The sequence below is a fragment of the Balaenoptera ricei genome, chromosome 1, assembly GCF_028023285.1.
Source record: "Balaenoptera ricei isolate mBalRic1 chromosome 1, mBalRic1.hap2, whole genome shotgun sequence".
NCBI lineage: Eukaryota > Metazoa > Chordata > Mammalia > Artiodactyla > Balaenopteridae > Balaenoptera > Balaenoptera ricei.
This window is the reverse complement of record NC_082639.1, coordinates 166,803,715-166,826,032: the sequence shown is the minus strand read 5'-3', so window position 1 is coordinate 166,826,032 and position 22,318 is coordinate 166,803,715. Positions and strand designations below refer to the sequence as shown.

The 22,318-nt window shown below is 45.0% G+C and overlaps 1 protein-coding gene across 2 annotated transcripts in view; it reads right to left on the bottom strand.

The window, feature by feature from the left end:
* Nucleotides 1-22,318, bottom strand: part of KIF26B (kinesin family member 26B) — a 487,970-nt gene that overhangs the window by 139,040 nt on the left and 326,612 nt on the right. For both annotated transcript variants that reach the window (XM_059941090.1, XM_059941099.1), the window contains one exon: nt 17,685-17,868. In XM_059941090.1, coding sequence (XP_059797073.1) covers nt 17,685-17,868 — 184 coding nt within the window. The remainder of the gene's footprint in view (nt 1-17,684; nt 17,869-22,318) is intronic.

The window sequence follows — 22,318 nt, the reverse complement described above, 5'->3', positions numbered from 1 at the left end:
CGGGGCCACCCTCTATCATATCTGTGCTGCCACCAACCAGGCTTCCCACGGGAAGAGGGTACAAGCTGCATTATACTTGAGCATGGCTCCCCTTGGGGACTGTGATTCTGAAGTCGAGATGCCGAAGTCCAGAATCTATTCTCTTCAGAGCACAGGGGAGTCTGGGGGAGGCCACCTGGGTGGAGATAGGGTCTGTCTGTCACCATTGTCTGATGAAAACACTGTAGGGGCAGGGAGTGAGGGGTGGTGAGAGGGAGTTTACAGCTGGAGGGAAGGATGTCTTCAGGGGAGACAGAGCACCTGACAGCAGGTGTAACAACCTGAGATTCCCACATCAGACTTCCTCAGGAGGGGAGAGACTGACAGCTTGTCAGAGTTGCATTTCTCTGTTCCCAGAAACTTATGGGGTCCCCAAGAACCTTCATGATGTGAAGTGAGATGTTTGAAACCTCTGTACTCTGTGAAAGCAACACATAATCCAAGTTCCCTCTTTGTTCTAATGGAATTAGGAACAGAATATAGTAAAAGGAATAGAGGATTAACATCTGATCATCTCTAAATTTTAAAACAAATACCATGGCAGAATTAAAATGAAGTAATACTATAAGCTACAATTTTATTTCATAGGAAAGAAATGAAATAGTAAGTTGCCAGGCCCAGCATCACATGTGTAGCTCAGCAAGTCTCTCTCTTCCCTTAGCAGAAGGAAAGCTCTTTAAAGGCAAGATCTGCATCTTGGGGGTATCTGAGTCTCCTTCCAAGCGAGGAGATGGCAAATGGGAGATGCTCAATGAATTGAAGTGACAGGCATTTATGTATTCAAATGAATAAACACCTCCCCCCCAAATAAGGTGAGTAAGATACAGCCCCTTTCCTCCACGTTCATGGTCTGTACAGGGTCACATGCACTGTGCATGGAGGTGGGACAAGGGAGAGGAGCTGCAGGTGGCAGGTAACGCAGGAGCTGGGCCTTGAGGGAAGAATGGCATTTTTTCCAGGCCAGCAAGTGATGGGGAGACAAGCATCCCTGGCAGAGACCAGGTCAGGTGAACAGACAGGGAGGCACCTCGAAGGGGCCTGGCACGTCAGTAACATATAACGTGGCATGAAATCTGCAGCCAAAATGCTGAAAATGTTGATTGAAAGAAACAGACTTACCCAAGAACAAATCAAAAACCCTTGTTGCTCACTGCCCATTTGGTAGTAAAAACAGATCTCCTTAAATTTTAATTTAAGTACCATGAGCCTGCATACACAAAGGCTTTAAGAAAACCCATAATAGATCCCAGTGGATGTAGCAGAATGATGAGTCGTTTTTCTTATATAATCTGACAAGAATTCTGCCTCGACTCCTGTCAAAGATTTGAGAGCGTCTTCTGTGACACTAAATCGCCTAGACAGAAAATGCATTAACTAACCCTCTCCCCTTCTCACCTCTCTCCAAGCCTGGGTAAGTGAGACACTGAGACTGAGGTCTCGTGAGTGACAACGTCATGCATTTGGCCTTGCAAATAAATGCATCCTTCCCAAGCGTTATGTTGCTATGCAAGTAAATGGTGACTGAAATTATTCAACCTGAATGTTCTGAGAGGGCTGGCAGGAAACATGGTGGGCACCCTGCCCTCTGATCCTCAGTGAACGGACATTTAGCCGGCACCTACGGTGTGCAGGGAGGGCAGGGCCTGGACATGGTCACATGAAGTCCCTGCCTTCAGAGCCCCCGAGGGAAGTGGGCCAGATCCAACACAGCAAAGTAAACACTGAACTGGAGGCCCACGGGGTGCTGTGAGGACAGCAAGAGGCTTGGGGGGCCCAAGGGAAACTTCCGGGGGAGAATAACGCCCAAATTCAAGCCTGAAGAAGAAAGATGAGTTAAGAACCAAGGAGGAAGATGTGGGAGCAGGGCCAAAGGCCTGGAATTGAGAGGAGGCGCCCTCCTTGCAGCACTGAAAACCGTTCCCTGGGGTCCAAAGGGGCCAGCAGGGAAAGGCCAGGCTGGAGGGCTGGAGCGGCCCCAGGCAGCCCCCCGGCTGAGTGTTTTGGATTTTCAGCTGAGGGCAAGAGTGAGCTTAAAAGGGAAGCCATGTGATCAGCTGGACAGGAGTGGGGTGGAGAATTTGGGCAGCCGTTGGCACAATCCAGGTTCAGTCCCCTGCGGGCCTGGGAACCACTCTTGTCCTTCACAAGAGGACCCTAAGAAGTTGCAGGTGGTCACCCGCTGGCCCTGCATCTAGATGGGTGGTCATTCATTCCACGCTGCTCTGGCTGTGACCCTAGGACCCTAGTTTTCTAAGAATCAAGGGCCTTCTTAGTATCCAAGATGGATTTCTTGTCCCTGAAACCCAGTGTTACTCCCCTCAATGTCACCCCCTTTCCCCCTCAACCTTGGAGGGCTGTTGACTAAATATCTCACTTCTGGTTGGATGGACATCCCCCGAGATTGGCCTCAATCTGGACCTTTCCCCAAAAATGCCTGTATCTCACCTGTGCCTCTTCCCCTGATAGGTTTAAATGCAATTTGAGACCTCAATATGAACTCACATCTCCTATACCCATCTCGTGAACAGCCCACCTAAGGCTTCCACACCGATGGATCACTGGGAGTCTCAGTCCCAACCTTTCTTGGTCTGGAACATCCCACCATGCCCTGAGCTCCACGGGACCACGAGAAGAGGCTCTCCCACAGTCCTAATCTAGCTGCAGGCCTTGCTTCCTCAAGCACAGTTGTCGCAGACTTGCTATTACCCTGTGACAAAGTATGATTATTTTCCCCCCTCTGCAAATAACGAGCTTAAGGCCCAGAGAACCCTTCCTGCTATGGTCTGAATGTTTGTGTCCCCCCCAAATGTATGTTGAAATCCTAACCCCCAAAGATGATGGTATTAGGAGGTGGGACCTTTGGGGGGCAACTACGTTGTGAGGGTGGAGCCCCCATGAATGAGATTAATGCTCTTATAAAAGAGGCCCCAGAGAGCTCCCTTGACCCTTCTGCCAAGTAAGGATACCATGAGAAGTCTGCATGGTCCCTCACCGGACCATGCTGGTACCCTGATCTTGGACTTCCAGACTCCAGAACCATGAGAAAGAAATTTTTGTCATTTATAAGCTACCCAGTCTGTGGTATTTTGTTATAGCAACCTGAACAGACTAAGAAAGTCCCTCAGGCCACACAGCAAATGAAGGAAGAGAGCTGGGATTCTGACGCACATCTCTAATCCATGTTCCTTCCACTACACCGCATTCAACTTCATTAACTCATCGCACTGCTGGTGATGACAATGGAGAAAGTGAAGATGGTGAGAGCTTCCTTCTGGCTACCCCTCTGCAAAGAGATCTGGATTCTCTCTTGGACTGCCAAATCAAGGCCATTTAAAATCCTGTTCAGATTTTCTGCTAACTAAACATTAATATATATGAACACATATTATTGATACTATCCAAGATATTTGGAAAATTCTGGAAACCTAAAATTAAAAAAAAACCCTCTATCCGTTTTTGCTCATATTACATAGCTGGTGTCTTCCACACAATGCCTGGTACTTTTGAGTAGGCAGTCAGGAGTGTCGGTTGAATGAGTGTTTCTTGGGAGTTAGACCATGGCCTAGAGTGAGACAGATGTCACTTACAGCCTCCCTCCAGGTGTATGTTTCACAGTGTAACTTCTGGATGGGGTTAATTTGGGAGAGTGCATCCTTCTGGCAGTGAGTTCCACACTACTAGGGAAATGGGATGGCTGTGGGGAGCCACAGTGGGAGCGGGGTAAAGAGAGAAATGAAACATTTTCATGAAGATGAATGTGCTCAAATTTGGGCATTTTTGTGCAATCCTTGCTCTACGGAGTAAGCAGGTTGTGACCAGCATTAACTGGTAGATGTGAGACCATTCATCTGGAATCAATGCCACCTGCAAGCTGGAGCTCTGACTCGGGGCTGCATCTCTGTCTCTTCAGAGAGAACCACAAGACTCTCAGGGCTCACCCGCCACAGAGATGCTGAGGTCCTCCTCTGAGGTCTCCAAGGTCTTAGATTTTCTTCCCCATGCACCTCTCCCCACTTCACTCTCTGAGCTTATGCCTGTTTTCCGTTTTCTCTAAGCTCTCTTGAATATGCATGTCACTCTTCCCTAGAAACTGCTAAATGAGTGGTCCACAAAATGAACTCCCAAAGAAACCCTTATTTCAAAAGTTCAGTAACTACTGACTGGGTCGCATCTTAATTTGAGGCACGTCATCCCCTACATTAGTCTTTCTTGCTAAATGCTCACTGAACCTTCCTGCAAATCCTCTGAAAGTGCAGAGGATGGCTTTCCTTTGTCCACTCCTGTGGGGCAGCATCTCCTTCTACTTGGACATATTCCTCGCCACTCCAATCCTGATATTCCGATGGCAGCAGACACTTTTTCACACCCCACACCCAATCAGGGCCAACTCCAGCCCTTCTCTGGAATTTTGAGCTTAGGGTCACAGGAGTCTGCGGGGTCTGCTGGTGGGAGCTATAAGATAATGACACTTTAGAGCTGTCAGCAGCTGTGTGAGGGCCAAGGCTGGTCTGAACTAAAGAATGAAGCCAAAATGCAGAGGAAGCACAAATGAGAGGCAGAGAGAGAAAGAGAGTCCTGGATCCTCAGTGGACCCAGCTCCAGGCCTTCCTAACTTTCCCGGGTCTGGGGCCATAGACACCAACATCCCTCTGGTCATTTCCCATTCCTGACAGTTTGAGTTTCTGTTGCTTGAAACTAGAAAGACTTCTAATTAATACAAACCCCTTTCGTTCTCCTTTAGTCTCCTCTGCTTATCCCCACTCCAGACTATACCACCTTCGAGTACACATATTTTTCAAGATAACTTCAGAATCTCACCGATCATCGATGTTAGTCTCATATCTTAATAGGAGCATTCTCAAAAGAAACCAGGCAACATGTGAATTTTGAAAGGTCGGAAGCGGCTCCCTCGGTGATAAAAGCAGAATGGAGAATGCAGAGGCAACGGAGGAGCATAACCCAGGATGGTAGACGGCTTTCTCTACGACCTTGAACAAAGCCCCTTGCTTCGGCCCACCTCAGAGAGGACGAGTACAACTTCCTTATCACATACTTTCAGGGGAATTCTATCTGTAAGTAAAGGACACGTGAGTTCTCTTAAGAGAGTCTGTAGGAACACAAACGTTCTGCACGCCACTGTGATTCATTCATACGAACTAATCGCAGCGAAATTGCAGGTAGTACATCAAAGTGTTAAACACGAAACAAAAGCACATCCTTCCCCGCCTGCTGCACTATCAGTTGTCATTACAATGCAATATGAATACTTTAGGAATATGATAGTGTATTCAGTAAAAAGGAAGAAGGGAGAAAACTCACCAGGAAGCCCATTATCTTGTACAAATTTCAGCCTTATGAATGATGATAACAATAACAGGTATTTTTAGTTTGAGTTGTCTACCTAAAGAATGATTTTTAACTCTTCCAAATAGCAGTTTTGGGGATTCTTAAGGACAGAGACCATTTTGAACTCATCTGTGTATTCCCAAAGTGACCAACACATAGCAGGTACATCATACATGCCTTATGAATGAACCAATGGACAGACACATGCATGGATGGATGATGGATAAATGAATGAGGGATGGTGTAGGCAAAAGCAGGAAAAATAATCGTAAAATGACTGTTATACTCTATACTTTAATGTCTTTCAGTGCAGGAAGTTCTATCTGCCTGTTATATGGCTAAGCATTTGTGGGGATATGAAAGCAGTATAAACCAAGATCCCCACTCTCACGACTAATCACTCAGTGGAGGAGATAAATTATACCCATAAAACAGTGAGAGCAATATAAAGCAGTAAATCGTTAATGAGCAGAATCTGTGCTAGGGGTAGTACGTGGTACAAAACGTCAGAGAATCCAGGGAGCCAGCTTGGGGAATAGATATGGGATGTTGACGAAAGCAGGCACTTAGCCAGCTCTGGAAGAGGGGGTGGGTGTGGACACAGGGGAGAGAGTGGTCCATTATGAGAGAAAATGAAGAGCAGAAGCCAGACAGGGAGGGCAGGCAGGATGGGTTCAGGGCGCGCTGCCTCTCCCAGCACTGTCTCCACAGACCACTGCTCAATAAATACCTACAACATACCTCCTGAAAAAGAAGTCGACATTCAAACATTTCTATCGGCACTGAGCTAGTGTTCTAGACACAGAATTTTCATGGGACTCAATCACCCACATGGCTCAATATAGTGTAGCATGAGATTCACTGTGAAGTCAGTGCCAGGGGTCCTGTCCCACCCAGCTCTGACCCAGAGTTGTTGTCATTCTGGAATATGGCTAAAGTACAATGGACTTTTCTTTCATGGAATTTAGGACATTTTTTGGTTTGCTTTGGCCTTTTAAAAATCATTTTGAATGTTAGTTTACTTTCACTGGCTTGCATACTGCATGGAAATAGGAGCCACACAAGACAATCCAAACCATTAGAGCTTTCAATACAAGGGATAAAACACCACGGTGACAGTTACAAAGTTCTCCGAGATGATGAGTGGAGAGGACAGCGGCAGGATGCTGGCAGCAGAAGAGGACGCCCTGGTGCCTGCCTCGCCCATGTTCACCACCCTGCAAACGCAGCTGCCCCATGACAGCCAGGGACGTCTGCTTACCGGGTCTTTTCTGAAGCCAAATGACTACATATGAAGTGTGTAGAGAGACGGCATCATGTAGCCATCCAGAGAACAAGTCCCAGAACCAGGGCTCGTATATATATCCCAGATCCACCACGGACCAGGCACGTGACCTCGGGCGGATTCCTCACATCTGTTTCAGCTTCCTCCGATGTAAAATGGGGGTGATTATAACAGACCCTTCCCACAGACTCATAATTAGGATTTAACAAGTTAATACCTGTGAAACACTCAGAACGGTGTTTCAGTGGCACTAAGAAACGGCCAATATATGTTGTAAGATCAGGAAAAGAATACTGGAAACAAAGATGTAGGGTGTTCCCATCCACTCTGAAAAGCCGTGACACCTCTGGGAAAAGTCTTACCTTCTCTGAATCTCATCCATCAGGAGGACCTAACACTCCCCCCTGCCCCCTACTGCCCACCTCTTAGAACTGTATGAAAGATCAAGAGAGACAATATGGATGAAAGGAAATGTAAGCCACAAGCCTTATACAGATGTGAAGGATCATCATTGCAGAATGGAGACCCAGGTCATGATTCTATCCATCCATTCATTCACCTAGTATGATGGCTAATTCTTTGTGTCCATTTGGCTGGGCCACAGTACCCAGATATCTGGCCAAGTATTATTCTAGATGTTTCTGTGAAGGTATGTTTTAGATGGGAATAATATTTAAGTCAGCAGACTTTGAGTAAAGCAGATGACCATCCATAACGTGAACGGGCCTCATCCAAGCAGTTGAAGGTCTTAATAGAAAAAGACTGACCTCCCTGGAAGAAAAGGGAATTCTGCCAGCAGACTCTCCCTTGGGTCTCCAGCCTGCCAGCCTTCCCACACATTTTGGACTTGCCAGCCTCCATAATTGTGTGTTCTCTCTCTCTCTCTCCACACACACACACACACACACACACACACATGCATCCTGTTGGTTCTGCTTCTCTAGAGAGCCCTGACTAATACACCTACTATTTACTGAGCACCTGGGTAGGATTCAAAGTGGGGAAAGAGAGACATGGCCCTGCTTTCATGAAGCTCACAGACAATAAAGAGACCCATTAAATATGGAACTATAGAGATCAGTTATCTATAGGGTGATGAATGCAACGAAGAGTAACTTTGGGTGCTATGAAAACATGTAATGGGGCACCTAACCAGGGAAATCTTCCCCAAGGAAGTGGCATTTCTGCGGATATCCCTGGGATGGGTAGGAACCAGCCAAGCAGAAGCTGAGCAGAGAAACAGCATGACCTCTAGACAAGAGCAAGTTTGCTGGTGCCATTCTTGCCCAGGCTCTGGCCACTTGCACTTAGAACCAGAGCAGACAGCCTGATTTCAGAGCCATGTAGCTGGTGGTAGTCTGAATGGCGTTTTATTCGCCCTGGAGTCCTTTGGGGCCCCTGTAGGGTGCTACTTTTACCGTGTTCTATAGAATGGGGGATGGCATGGGGGAAGGCAGACCAACAATCCTGCTCTCTGATCTTCCCATTTCCTGTGATTTTTAACTTTCCAGTGCTTTACATGACACAGTGCAGGGAGTATTTTACTGATTGGGTTTTTAAAACTTTGCCCTTCGTTGAAAACCTTCTGGTACAAATATGGTAAAATGTTTTCTCAAAATACTTAAAACAAGGAACAGATCAAGTTCACGATTTGATTAGCTACAGCTGGTACACTGCTCCACTAATGAATCCACCAAATATTCATTGTTGGTGGTAAGGAGATCTCAACTAAGCTGCAAATAGACAAAATTTCTATCTGAATAGTTGGCTGCAGCATGGAACACACAGGCAAGACCAAGGGAACAGGAAAAGAAACTTGGAAGGAATTTTGTCCCTAGCACTAAATGCTACTGCCATGGTTCTATTTCTGTTGTTTCATCTAGAAAGTCAAATACTCAGATTCAGTGCTGGAACTTAGAGGTTGGCTTGTGGACCATATGTTTGTTCACCTGTCCCCAACTCATATATTGAAATCCTAACCCACAAGGTGATGGTATTTGGAGGTGGGGCCTTTGGGAGGTGATTAGGTCATTAGGGTGGCACCCTCATGAATGGGATTAGTGTCCTTATAAGAAGAGACAGGAGAGCTTGCTTGTGCTCTCTCTCTGCTCTCTACCATGTGAAATACAACAAGAAGGTGACTGTCTGCAAATCAGGAAGAGAGCTCTCATCAGACACCAGATCTGCCAGAACCTTGACCTTGGACTGCTCAGCCTTCAGAATTGAGAGAAATAAGTGTTTGTTGTTTCAGTCACCCAGTCTATGGTATTTTTGTGACAGTAGCTGGAACGGATGAAGACAGCATCACAGAACAGAGCTAAACTGAACTTGTAAAGCAATATGAGAGAACGTAGGAAGTCTTATGCTGTGGCTGTCAGGAGCTAGAGGATTTTTATTTCAGAAACTATTTAATAATCTAAGCAAAATATGTTTTGCTTTTAAGAATGTATCAGAACGATTTTCCCCCTCCATAATGATACATTTTAGTTCAGTGAAGCATTAGAAAGGAATTCAAATGTTTTGTTATGCTCATCATTGAGTAGGCAAGAAGAGCGTTTCCTACTCTGAGGCACAAAGGACAACTTTCTAATTAACTCAGCAGTTTGGACTCACCATTTTTTTTTTATAAAACATTACTATCAATCTCATTTTAATGGGATAATTATAGCAAATCATGATTAACTTCTCTTTCAGCCATTAGCATGAGAAAGACGCAGAAAGATAAGATGTTAGAAATGTTAGCTTAAAATATACCTACTAGTCCCATACTCTTGACATCAGTAATTGTCTAATTGTGCTGAGCCTGACTAAAATGTGGTTTTTGGACAAAGAATGATCAAAAGCCCTATTCTGGCATTATCATCCATCTTATTGCCCTTTGTTTAATTGAGAAAGTGACATTGATTCCAGAGAGAATTCCCTCATTTTATCCTGTGTTTTCATTCCGTAAGTCAGGATGCTAATTAGGGATTACAGGTATTCAGGGAGGCCCCAAACCTATCCTCCAATTATGGTAAAGGTTTATAGCCTTTAAAAAGCCCCTTTAGAAAAATCACCTTCCACCTCCTTCCACACAAGTGTGTGCATGTGTGTGCACACACACACACACACACACCCCTATCATCTCCACTTAATACCTAAAAATAGAGTCTTAGAATTGAAGCTGAAAGTCACAAAATGGGGGGAAAGCTTAAGAATCACTCAAATTCTGCCTTAAAGTCTTCATGACTTTTCATGATCTTTCACACCCCAAAGCTTAAATTTTTGTCTTCTCCCACAAAAATGGGTTGACAAGTTACTTCATCTTGTTGGGCCTCAGTTTCTTCTTATGCACAATGGGAGGCCTGGACAAGATGGTCTTTGGGAAAACTTCTCAGTGAGGGATGCTGATGGTGCTTGCACATCGCCAGGGTGCCAGCACTAGGCAGCAGCACCTCCCCGATGTCACCCTCCCAGGGCAACTCAGGTGCTGAGGAATAAGCAGGGCCAAGGACCACTAGGGTCTTGTCCTTTAGATGCTCTTGGTGTTTCTGCCTCATTACAACAGCTCTATCATGCAGCTCTATCATTCAGCACTACACACTGCTGAATGCCCAGTTAGGATGCCTAGTACTAAATAGAATTACGTTCAAATACTCAACATTTTTTGGGTGTCCTTTACGTAATCTGGCACTGAAGGGGTACAAACTTCCTCTCTGCTTACCCAAGAGTCCTTTCATACAGTTTGCTCTGTGTAGATATTTCAGGCAAGGAAAACCAGAAAATGAGTATTTTATATATAATGTGCCATCCTATCAGAAATCTGATGTAATTAAACTGAAATGTGCTCCTTACCCTTCTCGTTCTCGACCTAATAATGAAGCCAACCGAAAATTATATCCATACAACTTGATCAGCTGTCTTAAAGGCAGTCATGTTAATAATGAAGAACAACAATGGCCGCCGTGCTTTCTTTTACACGTGGTTTACCACGACTTTTCTGTCCAGTGGCCTTTAATGGAGAACATCTTCCTAATACTTCCCTGTCTTTGCAAGAATGAGCCTAATAAATTCAAGAGTGGCATGGCAGGGGGTGTAGAAAAAACTCTCTCCCCATCACTTTGCGCGGTCAGGTTCCAGAAGCAGCGCTCCGGGCAGTGGCACCTGCATTTCCTGAGCTCCGGTTTCCGGTAGCGGCGCATCATGCTGCGCATGTGCGGCGGAGGGGGGTCGGGCTCTAGGACAGGTGCGTGCACCTCTGCATACACGGCGGGGGGTGGGGGAGAAGAAACCAAGAAGATTAATGAGTCAGAACATTTTCTCTAAGTGTCCTTTCTCTGGAGATGCAGGTTGGAGGAAGGGTCAAAATAAGAAAGAAAGGAAGGAGGAAAAAACCGAACTCTAACTACAGGAGCTTAGCCAACTCAACCACAACCAACAGAGCACAGAAAAGAACTGCAATTAGGGAGTGGAAGGTCACACGAGTTTATTTCCCAGAAGAGCTAACAATTCAATTTTCAAAGCTATCAGGCCAGCTATCCTGATGAATGTGCATGTATTATTTACGCAGTCTATTTCTCCCTACCCCCCCAAAGCACACCAAAATAGAAAGCTCACGATTCCTTTCTACTGTCTGGCGTGTGTAAGGGGGGAGTAATCACTGGTGAGTGAGTAGTGGGATCGAGAATTTTCCATCACATTAGAATACTTGAAATGAATGTTACAGACTGACTCAAATCTTTTCTCTCTGATAAAGCTTCAGGATGAGGAATAGTAGAAATGATAATGAGGTATTTGATAATCTGCATGCTATTTAAATAACCCGGACCTTGGTGGGCTGGAAGGCATGAAATTTTCTCCTTGGTATAACCTGGCATCACTTCCTGAACAAGAGAGAGCTACATCAGCCATTTCTACTTGTTGAACAGATGAATAAGAGCTACATTCGTACCTTAAAAAAATCTTATTTTAATCTAATTTTTCTATCTTATTGTTTTCCTCTTGTAATGAGAACATAAATTGAACAGTTATCTTGGCTTCTTCTTCCTTACAGTGTAACAAGCGTTTAGTAATCGAATGACTTCTACTCTAAAAACGTTAAGAAATCTGTAAAGGGAAAGAATCTCTACTGAAAAGCGCACATGGTTCATTTATTTTTTTACCATGCTATTAGTTTACCACCAAATAAGTGCAAGTTTAGAATTTAACTAAACCTAGATAATATAGGACCTGGTAAATGAGCGAAGTAGTGAGTGATAGTGAGTGTGTGTGTGTGTGTGTGTGTGTGTGTGTACGTGTGTGTTGCGGGGAGAGATGTTATTTAGAGAATATATGTTTTATGTTTTAACAGAGGTCAAAATATGTTGCTACCAGGTTTGAAAAGTAGTGCTAAATAAGAGGCAGATGACTTGAAATCGAGGACTGTGAAGAAAATAGAATAATGGCTCCAGCCTTTATTGCATAAGAAAGATAGTTTAGCCAAACAAGCAAGTCTATTTCTAAATCGCAACTCCAAGGACTCCGCGGAATCGTCTGCCTTGGGGCTGCACTGTCTACAGAGGAGAAATCTCAGTGAGGCACTTCGGAAATGCAGACGGATGGGCATGAGTGGCGATGGGGATCCAGTGTGACGGATACCACACAACCCTTCTTCTACCCAGACTAGGGCTAAGCAGGGGTCCCCAGGAGAAGGAAACAGCATTTGTAGCTCAGGAGTGATGGCTGAGGCTGAACGCCAGGCAGGCATTTTCACAGGGGCCTAGAGTTCATGCAGATCAGGATATACATCCCCTCTTCCTTTGCAGGCATGTGGCCCAGAGCAGCCAACCAGCTTCTGTGTACTGTCCCCAGCAGTGGCACCTCCTGCAGTACCTGGAACACAGTATGTCTACAGATATCCACCGAGTGAATCGAGTAGGACAAGCCCTCCTCAACCTGTCTCCAGCTCAATTTTCCATAATTATTCATGTTTGTTTCATCCAGTTTTTATGATCTTTTCAAATTCTATAGAATCTCTTCTCTTGTTGCTAGCACCCACCTATAAGAGTTTTCTTATATTCCCAAAACATATCTGGGGGAACCAAGGCTGAGTGCTGATGATTCCATCTTTTTGAGGCATTCCTGGAGATTATGAAGGAAAAGAAGGCTCCTTTTCCCTTCATGCTTCATGTTATTTCCCTTCAGGAATACTGCCAGGAAGAGGAGAATTAACAAGGTAAATTGTCATCATCATGAATGTGACTGTGGCCATTACCATTCTCACCTTTAAAAGCATTTACAGGGGCTTCCCTGGTGGCGCAGTGGTTGAGAATCTGCCTGCCAATGCAGGGGACATAGGTTCGAGCCCTGGTCTGGGAAGATCCCACATGCCGTGGAGCAACTAGGCCTGTGAGCCACAACTACTGAGCCTGCGCGTCTGGAGCCTGTGCTCCGCAACAAGAGAGGCCGCGATGGTGAGAGGCCCGCGCACCGCGATGAAGAGTGGCCCCCACTTGCCACGACTAGAGAAAGCCCTCGCACAGAAACGAAGACCCAACACAGCCAAAAATAAATAAATTTAAAAAAAAGAGAGTTAAAAAAAAAAAAAGCATTTATGCACCCGTGGTGGGGCTGTAGAGCCAAATACTGAGTTAAACAGATAAGATGCTTTGCTCTAGAAGCTTGTAATCCAATACTAAGAGCTCTGACATTAATCTCTGACACACTAACAAATGAACCTTAAACATGGATGTTAATTAATTGTGCAAACAAATTTCATGAAGAGCTTTTACTGACTTAGGAGAAGGAACCATTTTCAAACAGATTAGAAATATCATTTACATAAAGCCAAACCCATGAAATATAAACAGGGACTAAGCTGCTTTGATCCACTAATCATCTTTATCTATTCATTAAAAATGTCTCTACAAGACCACTTATTACTATAGCTTCTTTATATAACTCGAAAGTTAGGCAGAATTATTTGAAGTCTGTGATTCCAACTTTTCCTGAAGTCAAATAGTCCATATTGGTCCAAGTCGGTGAGATGTCTAAGGCTGACTGTTATAATGACTAGATTATAAGTGCTGTCAGGGCAGGCATTCTGCTTGTGTGTCCATCAGGGCAAGCCTAGTGCCCAGCACAGGGCCTGACACATAGAAGATGCTCAATAAATATTTGCTGTGTGCCAAGTACTGCTCTAGGTGCTAGGGATTCCGAGGTGTTTCCTGTGTTGTGAGTGTGCTGTGATTCAGCTCCAAGTGCACTGAAGTTACCCCAAGTTCTTCCATCACTGTGGCCTCCAGAAAAGCTTTTGCCTCAAGATGCACTTGGTGGCCAGCAATGACTCTGGGTGGAGGAAGGGGTGCGGGGAGGCAGGAAGTTGTTGCTGGAAATCACCGGCAGTGGGACGAGGGGAGGGGTCTGTGGAGCACCTCTGACTCGCTGTGTGTCTACCATGGCCTGTCACTGCCCTTTCTCTCCCATCCGTGACTCTGAAAAGGGACACATGTCCTTCTCCACTGGATGGAGGCGACTGGTTCCCAATTTATTTTGCTACCATTATGGTCCCATTACATTCTTGCCTCCACTGAGATTTTTAAAGGTCATGTATATCTAGAGGCCACCCAGTGAGACGGAAGAGAATAAAATGTCTAACAGGTCCTGACCTCTGGGCTTGACTCAGAAGGCACTGGAAAATCTCCTACTCCCTCGGGGCCTCAGTTGTCTTGTCTACAAATGAGAGGAGAGCTCTAAACAAACCCACAAAAGCCTGTCTTCAGGTCTCCCGAGGACATCCTTGGTGGTTAAGGATAAGAGGTGGGCGAGGTGGCGTCAGCTGCGCTGGGCTGGCTCCCCATCCCGCCTCAAGGGCCCCCCCCACCCGCCCCGCCCAGGTTAAACAATTACGTTGCTTTTGGCAATTCAATCAAGCTTTTCTACTTCAAATGTAATGATCTCTATATAGCGCCAGTTCTTTTATGTTCTATATGAAACTCCACTGTATTTCTTTGAAACGTTAACATGTAAATTATGCAACAGAGATAAACCTACGGGGATTTTTCCATATGGATAAGAGGAATGCAGTTCCTTGTTGTAGGGGACTCTCGGGGTGGGAGAAGCATGAGTCTGGGAAATGGGCCTCCACCAAGTTCAGACGGTTGGCGCCTCCGCGGCAGAGTCAAGGCCAGGCCGTCTGGCTTTCTGTGAAGCACGTCTCAGCAGGAGGAGGCGTGATGGGAGGTGTGCTCGTGGACCTCTGGTTTCAATCACACGTCAAGTAAAAGTATATAACTACACTGCCCTCCAGAAAGCACACCCCCTCCCACTGTCACTTTCTCGCCACCAATGCCCCAACCCCCATGCTCAGCAGGACAGCTGCCGTGAGGCCACTCGTCAGACGGAAGTCACACCTTCTGTCACCTTCTGTGACACCCAGTCTGGTGACCCCACTTCCATGGACAAACTCCGGGCTTCCTGCATTCCTGGCTGGTTAATGTCACCCTTTCTCTCCCATTGAAAGAATCACATCGGACTGCAAATGAGAGAAAGGGATAGTATTTTACGTTAAAAAAATGTGTGTGATTTGCAAGCTTTAGTCTGTGAATGATGATAATATTAATTGTGGTTATACCTGGTCTTATGCTGCTTATCTTACTTATAATTATACTTCTAACTGGCCACTACATACAGTACATCATGAAACCAAGATTAGACCAGTGCCTTCCAGATTATTTTCGTGCAAGTCCCAGGTCATCCTGGCTGGAAACAGTCTTTCTGCTGGTTCAGACCCTGCCTGGTGCCCTGATCCCTTTGTCTCAGAATTCCAGGGAGGGGGGTAGGGATGGGGAAAGGAAGGGACAGAAGGCCCTAGGCTTGGGGACCAGGCCCACCTGAAGATGTATCTGCATCAACCCTTTTAGGAACCAGAGACTGGGCCACTGTTATAGATGCAGGAAGATAGTTTCTTATGTGGCTCACTTCGAGGTGTCCCAGACAGGGCTGTAGTGGGGTGTATGAGTACTCCAGGTTGGCTAATAGTCTGGTACCTCTTTAGAGCGACAGCATTTAAATATTGGTTCACATGTACTCAGAAGAGAAGTAGGGTGTCACTCAGAGCAGGAGAGGAGAAGGAGACTGCAGTGGAAACATTCGATGTCACTGTGTCCAGGGCGGTTCAGCTCCGGCACCAAAGTTCCAAACTCCTCTTAGCAAAACCAAAGTCCACGCACACTTAAAAATGGCTCAGAAGGTAAATTTTCTGTTATGTGTACCTTACCACAATTCAATTGTTTTCTACAGTTTTGAAAGCCCTGCAGTTACTTGTACCCACCCTCCTTAGAAGGCAGCCTCTCAGCCATCCACTGTGACCGCAGTGTGTGTGCCCCCGCGGGGATGCCACTCCCACCTGCGTGAGTCCTGCTCGTGTGGTCTCCTCCATCTCCCTCCCTGGCCAGCGATGCTAGAGCAGCCCTCGCAGGCTGCCTGGTCTCCTACTTTACCTCTGGGCCTGGGAAAGCCCCGCCCAATGCCATGGAACATTCCAGGACTGGATGCTTTCCATTAGAATAAACATTGCTTGGGCTTCCCTGGTGGCGCAGTGGTTGAGAGTCTGCCTGCCAATGCAGGGGACACGGGTGCGAGCCCTGGTCTGGGAGGATCCCACATGCCGCGGAGCAACTAGGCCCGTGAGCCACAACTACTGAGCCTGCGCGTCTGGAGCCTGTGCTCCGCAACAAGGGAGGCCGCGACAGTGAGAGGCCCGCGCACCGCGATGAAGAGTGGCCCCCACTTGCCGCAACTAGAGAAAGCCCTCGCACAGAAACGAAGACCCAACACAGCCAAAAATAAATAAATAAATAAATAAATAAATAAATAAATAAAATACAACAAATTAAAAAAAAAAAAGAATAAACATTGCTCTAGTCAACATAATCTTAAAATGTAGACTCTGTTGGAAGGAGTAACTTAGCACGTTAGGACTTTCCCAGTGGGTGATGAAATAGGGGGTGGGAGGGTATGGGAGGAGGCAGGAGAAATCATTGAGAAAAAGGAGAAAAGCACCAAGGAAGAAGGACAGAGGGTGTGGGGTAAACTCCAGAAGGACCACTGGTGAGGCTGAGGCCACTGGAGACCATGAACCCAGGAATAATCATGTCGAGGGTCAAGGGGACAGGGAATCAGTGACCTAAATAAGTAAAATCTTCGTCCACATAGTTGAGCAGCCGCTCCCTTCAGCAAGACTTGCAACCTCCCGAAAATGAGTCCTGTTAAGTCGGTGGCGGGGAACTGGCAAGGTGGTGTGTACCATCCTCCTTCTGATGAAAGTAAAAGAAAGAAGACAGCCACCGCTTTCTTCAACTAAATGTTTTTATAAGTCACAGCTTATTTACCCATTGAAGAGTAAGCCATAAGTTACTTCACCCAGACGTTTATCTCAGAAGAGACAGTTAAGAGATAACATCTAAAAACGAAGTTACCCCAAACATAGCTGAGCCAGGTGTCGTGATGGTGTTTCTACATCTCATCATAATATTCCCCATCTCTTTCTAAGTGGTTGTAACAATTCAAAATTGCATTTCTTGGCTAGAATGGCACACAGAAAATGCTCCCCAGAAATCCCATCAGTGGTCTGGTTCAAAAGTAGAGCTTGTGATTTCTCTGAAGGGGAGGAACAATGAAATTGTGCCAGGGAAGTGACGAAGCATCTTCATGTCTTATTCCTATACCGTGTCTCTTGGTCTCTCCTGCCTCTGCCTCTGTCTTTTGTGTTACGGGGTCTTTTCTTCAATTGGGTACAGTTCTGTCAAACAATACAAGGCTGTTTTCTTTCTGCCAAAATCAAACCACATCTCCAATAATTGGAATGTCTCAATTGACTACTAGTGTATGTAACCAAAGAAAATTTTACAGTACTTCCAAACGACTTTCATTTCTTCTCCTTCTCTCCCTGTCACCTTCTTGTTTTAGCAAACAAACCGAGCCCTCATTCTCGTCCTTGCCTTTGACGCAGAACCCCACACACAGAGCCACCGTGGCACACGGCACAGGTGCCTACCTTGCCCAGGCCTGGGGTGTCCTTCACCTTGTTGACGGCCCTCAGCAGGCAGGGCGGGGCCGGGGGCGGGGAAGTCTGCAGAATCCCGCTGAAGCTGGTGGCAAAGAGAGGTGGCTCGGCAACGGAAGAAGTGGAAGGCCGATGTTTCTTCTTTTTAGAAGAAAGATTTAACTTCTGGGCAGCCCTGGAGGGAAAAATTCAGAAAAAGACAATAAAGGAAAAAGTATATACAATCAGATATGCTAGGGTCACTTTATGTTCTTTCTCTTAAAGAAGCCCCTAGTTCTGACTGCAGCTAAACGGTTCTCTCTTCTTCCTCCGAGTGCCTGGTGGTAGCCCCTGACTGCAACCGAGTGAACCCAGGGAGCTGCCCAATCACTTGCACGGCAGAGCGACACCACAGCACTGCACGGTCCTGCAGCTGCGATCTACAAAGAATTGTTGGTTATCCACAAACACTCAGCTTAAGCATGAATAAAGCTGGCCATCTTTGGGGATACACAGCACCTATTAGGTTAATCACTCCATAGCTTCTGGTGTAAACTCAAGTGTGAGAGACCTTATGAGTTTTTTAGAAACTCTAACACCTTGTAAAATCCAAACCAGTCTGAGGAGGAAGCACGCGGTGACCACTCAAGGCATGCTGTGGACGTGATTGTGGAAGAAAAACACACACCCCAGCGCAACGGGGAAATACAAATCAAACTGTTTCAGAAACATAACACCCAATCAGAATAAACTCCAGCCAAGGTGTAGGGTTCTGAGACTAGACGTGGCTCATGTGGAAAACAGGCTTTTATGTAGGGTGGTCTTTCACTACAAAATGCAGTTCATGGGCCAGTGCAAGGGGTGATACAGTCAGAACCCACAAAGGTGGCAGAGGACGCAAACAGAAAGGGGGGAGGGAAGGTGCCGCATCGTTAATAACATTGATTGTTCACATCACACATCTTCCATCGTTCAAGTGTTCTGCAACACCTGAAACATGACAAGCTTATCATAGAGAAGAAGGGAAAATCAGGCAAAGGCATTTCACAGACTGTAACATACTCACTTCTGGGTTCATTCTTGGTGTTTTTCACACTATACTCATGTTCTAAGAATTCCAATTTCCTTACCAAATGTTATTAAACATTTTAGCTGCTGCTTAAAACAAATGGGCTACCGTGACTTTCATTCTACACATCAAAACCTTACAATCCATCTGTGTTCTTACCAACTGCATAACAGGTCATAAGCAAAGCAGGCCAAAAAGATTAAACCAGCACTGTTTGCACTCTCTTCCCCCCAACTTCCACCTTAATGTCTGAATCTTAAGCTCTGGACTGGTTAATTTTAATTTTGTATCAGTAATTGCCATGCTTTTGACAAATCCCCTGAGCTACAAAATGGCCACTGCACAAATACAGCAAATAGAGTTACCACTTCAAAGCTTAATTTTCCTTAGCTGTAAAACTGAACATCTATTCCACAGGAGTGAAATACAGAGGAATGGGATGCACGAGGAATGACAGATTTTGATGGAATGATACCCGAACAGTCCCAATGCCATGTGCCAAACTTAGGGACCTCTATGGTGACTCTACTGTAGGATGATGAAAAATGAAGGCACTAAAAGGAGATTTCCACAATGCTTTCTTTTCCCAAACAGCAAAAAGAAAAAACTAGGAGTAATTTTTTCTCATGCTTTCGTTGTCACTCTTCCTGATGCTGTCTCTCTAAAATTAAAGGTGAAGTGGAATTGTTCAGTGACTGGTCTGGTGCCTCTCTTGGCAGTTTTCATTATTCTGTGAGATTCTCTCCCTGAACAAACAGTGACTCATCCAGAGGTGGGTGTGGGCATCGAATTCTTCTGACACTCAGGCCTCTGCTCAGCAACCCCTTACTGCTTTCAAGTCAGGATGCCTATAGTCAAAGGAGAGTTAGAAAGAAGGCGGAAGATGATGATCTGCTAGGAACGGAAAGGTGGTGTTTAATCCATTCACATTAGGATTCTTTTGGATGGTGGCAGAAGGACCAAGGAGTTGCTGTGGGTTCCCAGTCCAAATGTGGAGACAGAGAGGAGGAGTGACACTCAAAGGCAGCTCAGAAGAGGTAGTAGCCTGCTGGCTTTTTTTTCCTTTTTCTTATCTCTACTACCCATGCCCACTTACCCTCCCCACACAGACCCTGAAGAGGAGGAAAGTGAGGGTCCTTGAAATTAAAGTATATGAAGGACATTCCCAAGAACAGCAATCCAGCGCTTTACTCCCCTCTCTCTCTCCCTCTCTCTCTTTCCTATAACATCAAAATTTCACTGTATTACTGCATCATTCCCAAAGGCATATAAACATGCTATTATTTCTCCCACCTCGAAAAAGAAAGCACAAGTCCTTCTCTTCATCCTTCTTACCCAGCCAGCTACTGCTCTGTTTCCTTGCTTATTTTTGCAACAAAACTCATGGAAAGTGTTGTCTATACTTGCTTTCTCTAGTTCATCTCCTCCCTTTGCCTATAAGCTCATTGCAGTCAGGCATGTGGCGCATAGCTCCTCTGAAACAGCTCTTGTCAAGGCCGTGAATGACCTCCACCATTGATAAATGTCATGGTTCTCAGCCCCATCTTACCTGACCAATCAGAGCACTGACGATATCCTTCTACTTTTTTATACTTTCTTCTTTAGGTGCCAGGACATCTATGGTGACAGATGTTAACTAGACTTATTGTGGTGATCACTTTGCAATTTATACAAATATAAAAATCACGATGTACACCTGATGCTAATATAATGTTGTATGCCAATTATACCTCAATAGAACAAAACAACAACAAAAACACACTAAAACGATTCTACTCGGATATCCAACAGGTATCTTAAACTTGCATCTCTAAAGCTAAATTCCTGATCCTTTCCTAAAAAGCTGTATGCCTTTAGCTTTCCCTATTTCAGAAAATGGCAATTCCATCCTTACAATGGCTCAGACATCTTTGCCTCCTTTTTTTCTGACACCAAACATCCAATCCATCAGGAAATCTGTTGGCCGTAACTTTGAAATAAATCTATGATCTAACCCCTCTCACCACCCTTACTGATACTGTCTTGGTCTGAGCCACTAACCTTTCTTGCCTGGATTACTGCAGTAGTCTCCTAACTTGTCTCTCTTCTTCTGTTACCTTCCCTGCCACCTCCCACTGAACTGGCCCAGTCTATTTTCCACACAGTTGCCAGACTGATTCTTTTAAAACATAACCAGACAAGACCCTCCATTTTGCTTCTCATCTCATAGTAAAAGCCAAAGTAACTACAATGGCCTATAAGGCCTTCCGTATATCTTCCCTCATATCTCCCAGACCACCTTTCCTACTACTCTCTTCTTCAGTTACTCTGCTCCAGCCATAACAGCCTCGAAATAGTCCTGGTACGCTCCCACCTCAGGGCCTTTGCACAGGCTCTTGCTTCAGCCTGGAATGCTCTGCCCTAGATAGAGATAGGCATACGGCTCCCTCCCTTACCTCCTTTAAATCTTCATTCAAATGATACCTTATCAATGAACCTAACCTGCACACCATAGCAGACTATAAGATGGCTGCACCAACATGTATCCCCTCCCACATGCTCTTCTATGACATGAAATTGACACTTCTCCATTGAGAGGTGGAATCTATTTTCCTTCCCTTCAATTTCAAGCAGAACTCTGAAATTGCCTTGACCAACAGAATATGGTGGGAATGATGTTGTACGGTCTCTTACTTTCTTCTTACAACAGGTATATAAAATAAATATATTAGAAGAATTCTAGAATTTAGAAATCACATTTTAGAGCCATATAGTGTATAAGAACATTTTATTTTAATTTTGACCTCATCATAACCAACTATTTGATCTCTATTTTATATGTTCCAATTTCTTGGAAGTCAGCACCTTCTGATCTTTTTATATAGTACTTCAATGACACGCAGATAGGAGAAGGTTGAAGTACAGAAATCATTCATGTATAATTGTATTATTCAGTGACATAAAGGAGAAACAATCATGAAAGAATTGAAAAGGAAAAGACATTTGGGCTAGAAGTGTATTTTGTGTTATTAATGCCTTACACAAGTTCTTTCTTCATAAGGAAAGGGACAGATGAGTGGGTTGTCTTATAAGATTTTAAACAACAAAAAATTAACCTAAAAAGCTATTATAAGTAATATTCACTTGTCTCATTCCTACCATGGACAGTATCACATATTTCCTAGAGCAATTCATCCCTGCACACATCTTTAAATACCCATGGGCTTCATTTAATTCTCTGAACCTTATTTCAAGAAAAAAAGGTGGCCTCTCTAGCAGGATGAAATTAATATTCACTAAACTCCTATAAAGAAAGTGACGCCATGCTAAAGCAGTATCAGACTGTGGGGAGAGGAGCAATGATGTGAACTTGGCAAGAATTTAAAGCTGGTGAGCTCAGTTTTTTGCTCTGGGCTCTACCCTTTCTCTCCATTGCCTTACTCATCTCATACAGGAGACAATTATCCTAACACATCAGTGTGCTGCCATCTGAATTCAGGAATCAGTTTAGAATTGAGATGACCTTCACATGGGACCGTTCCTTGTTCTCATTGGCCAGATCTACCTGGGTTTAAAAGAAAGAGGCAAATAATTATCT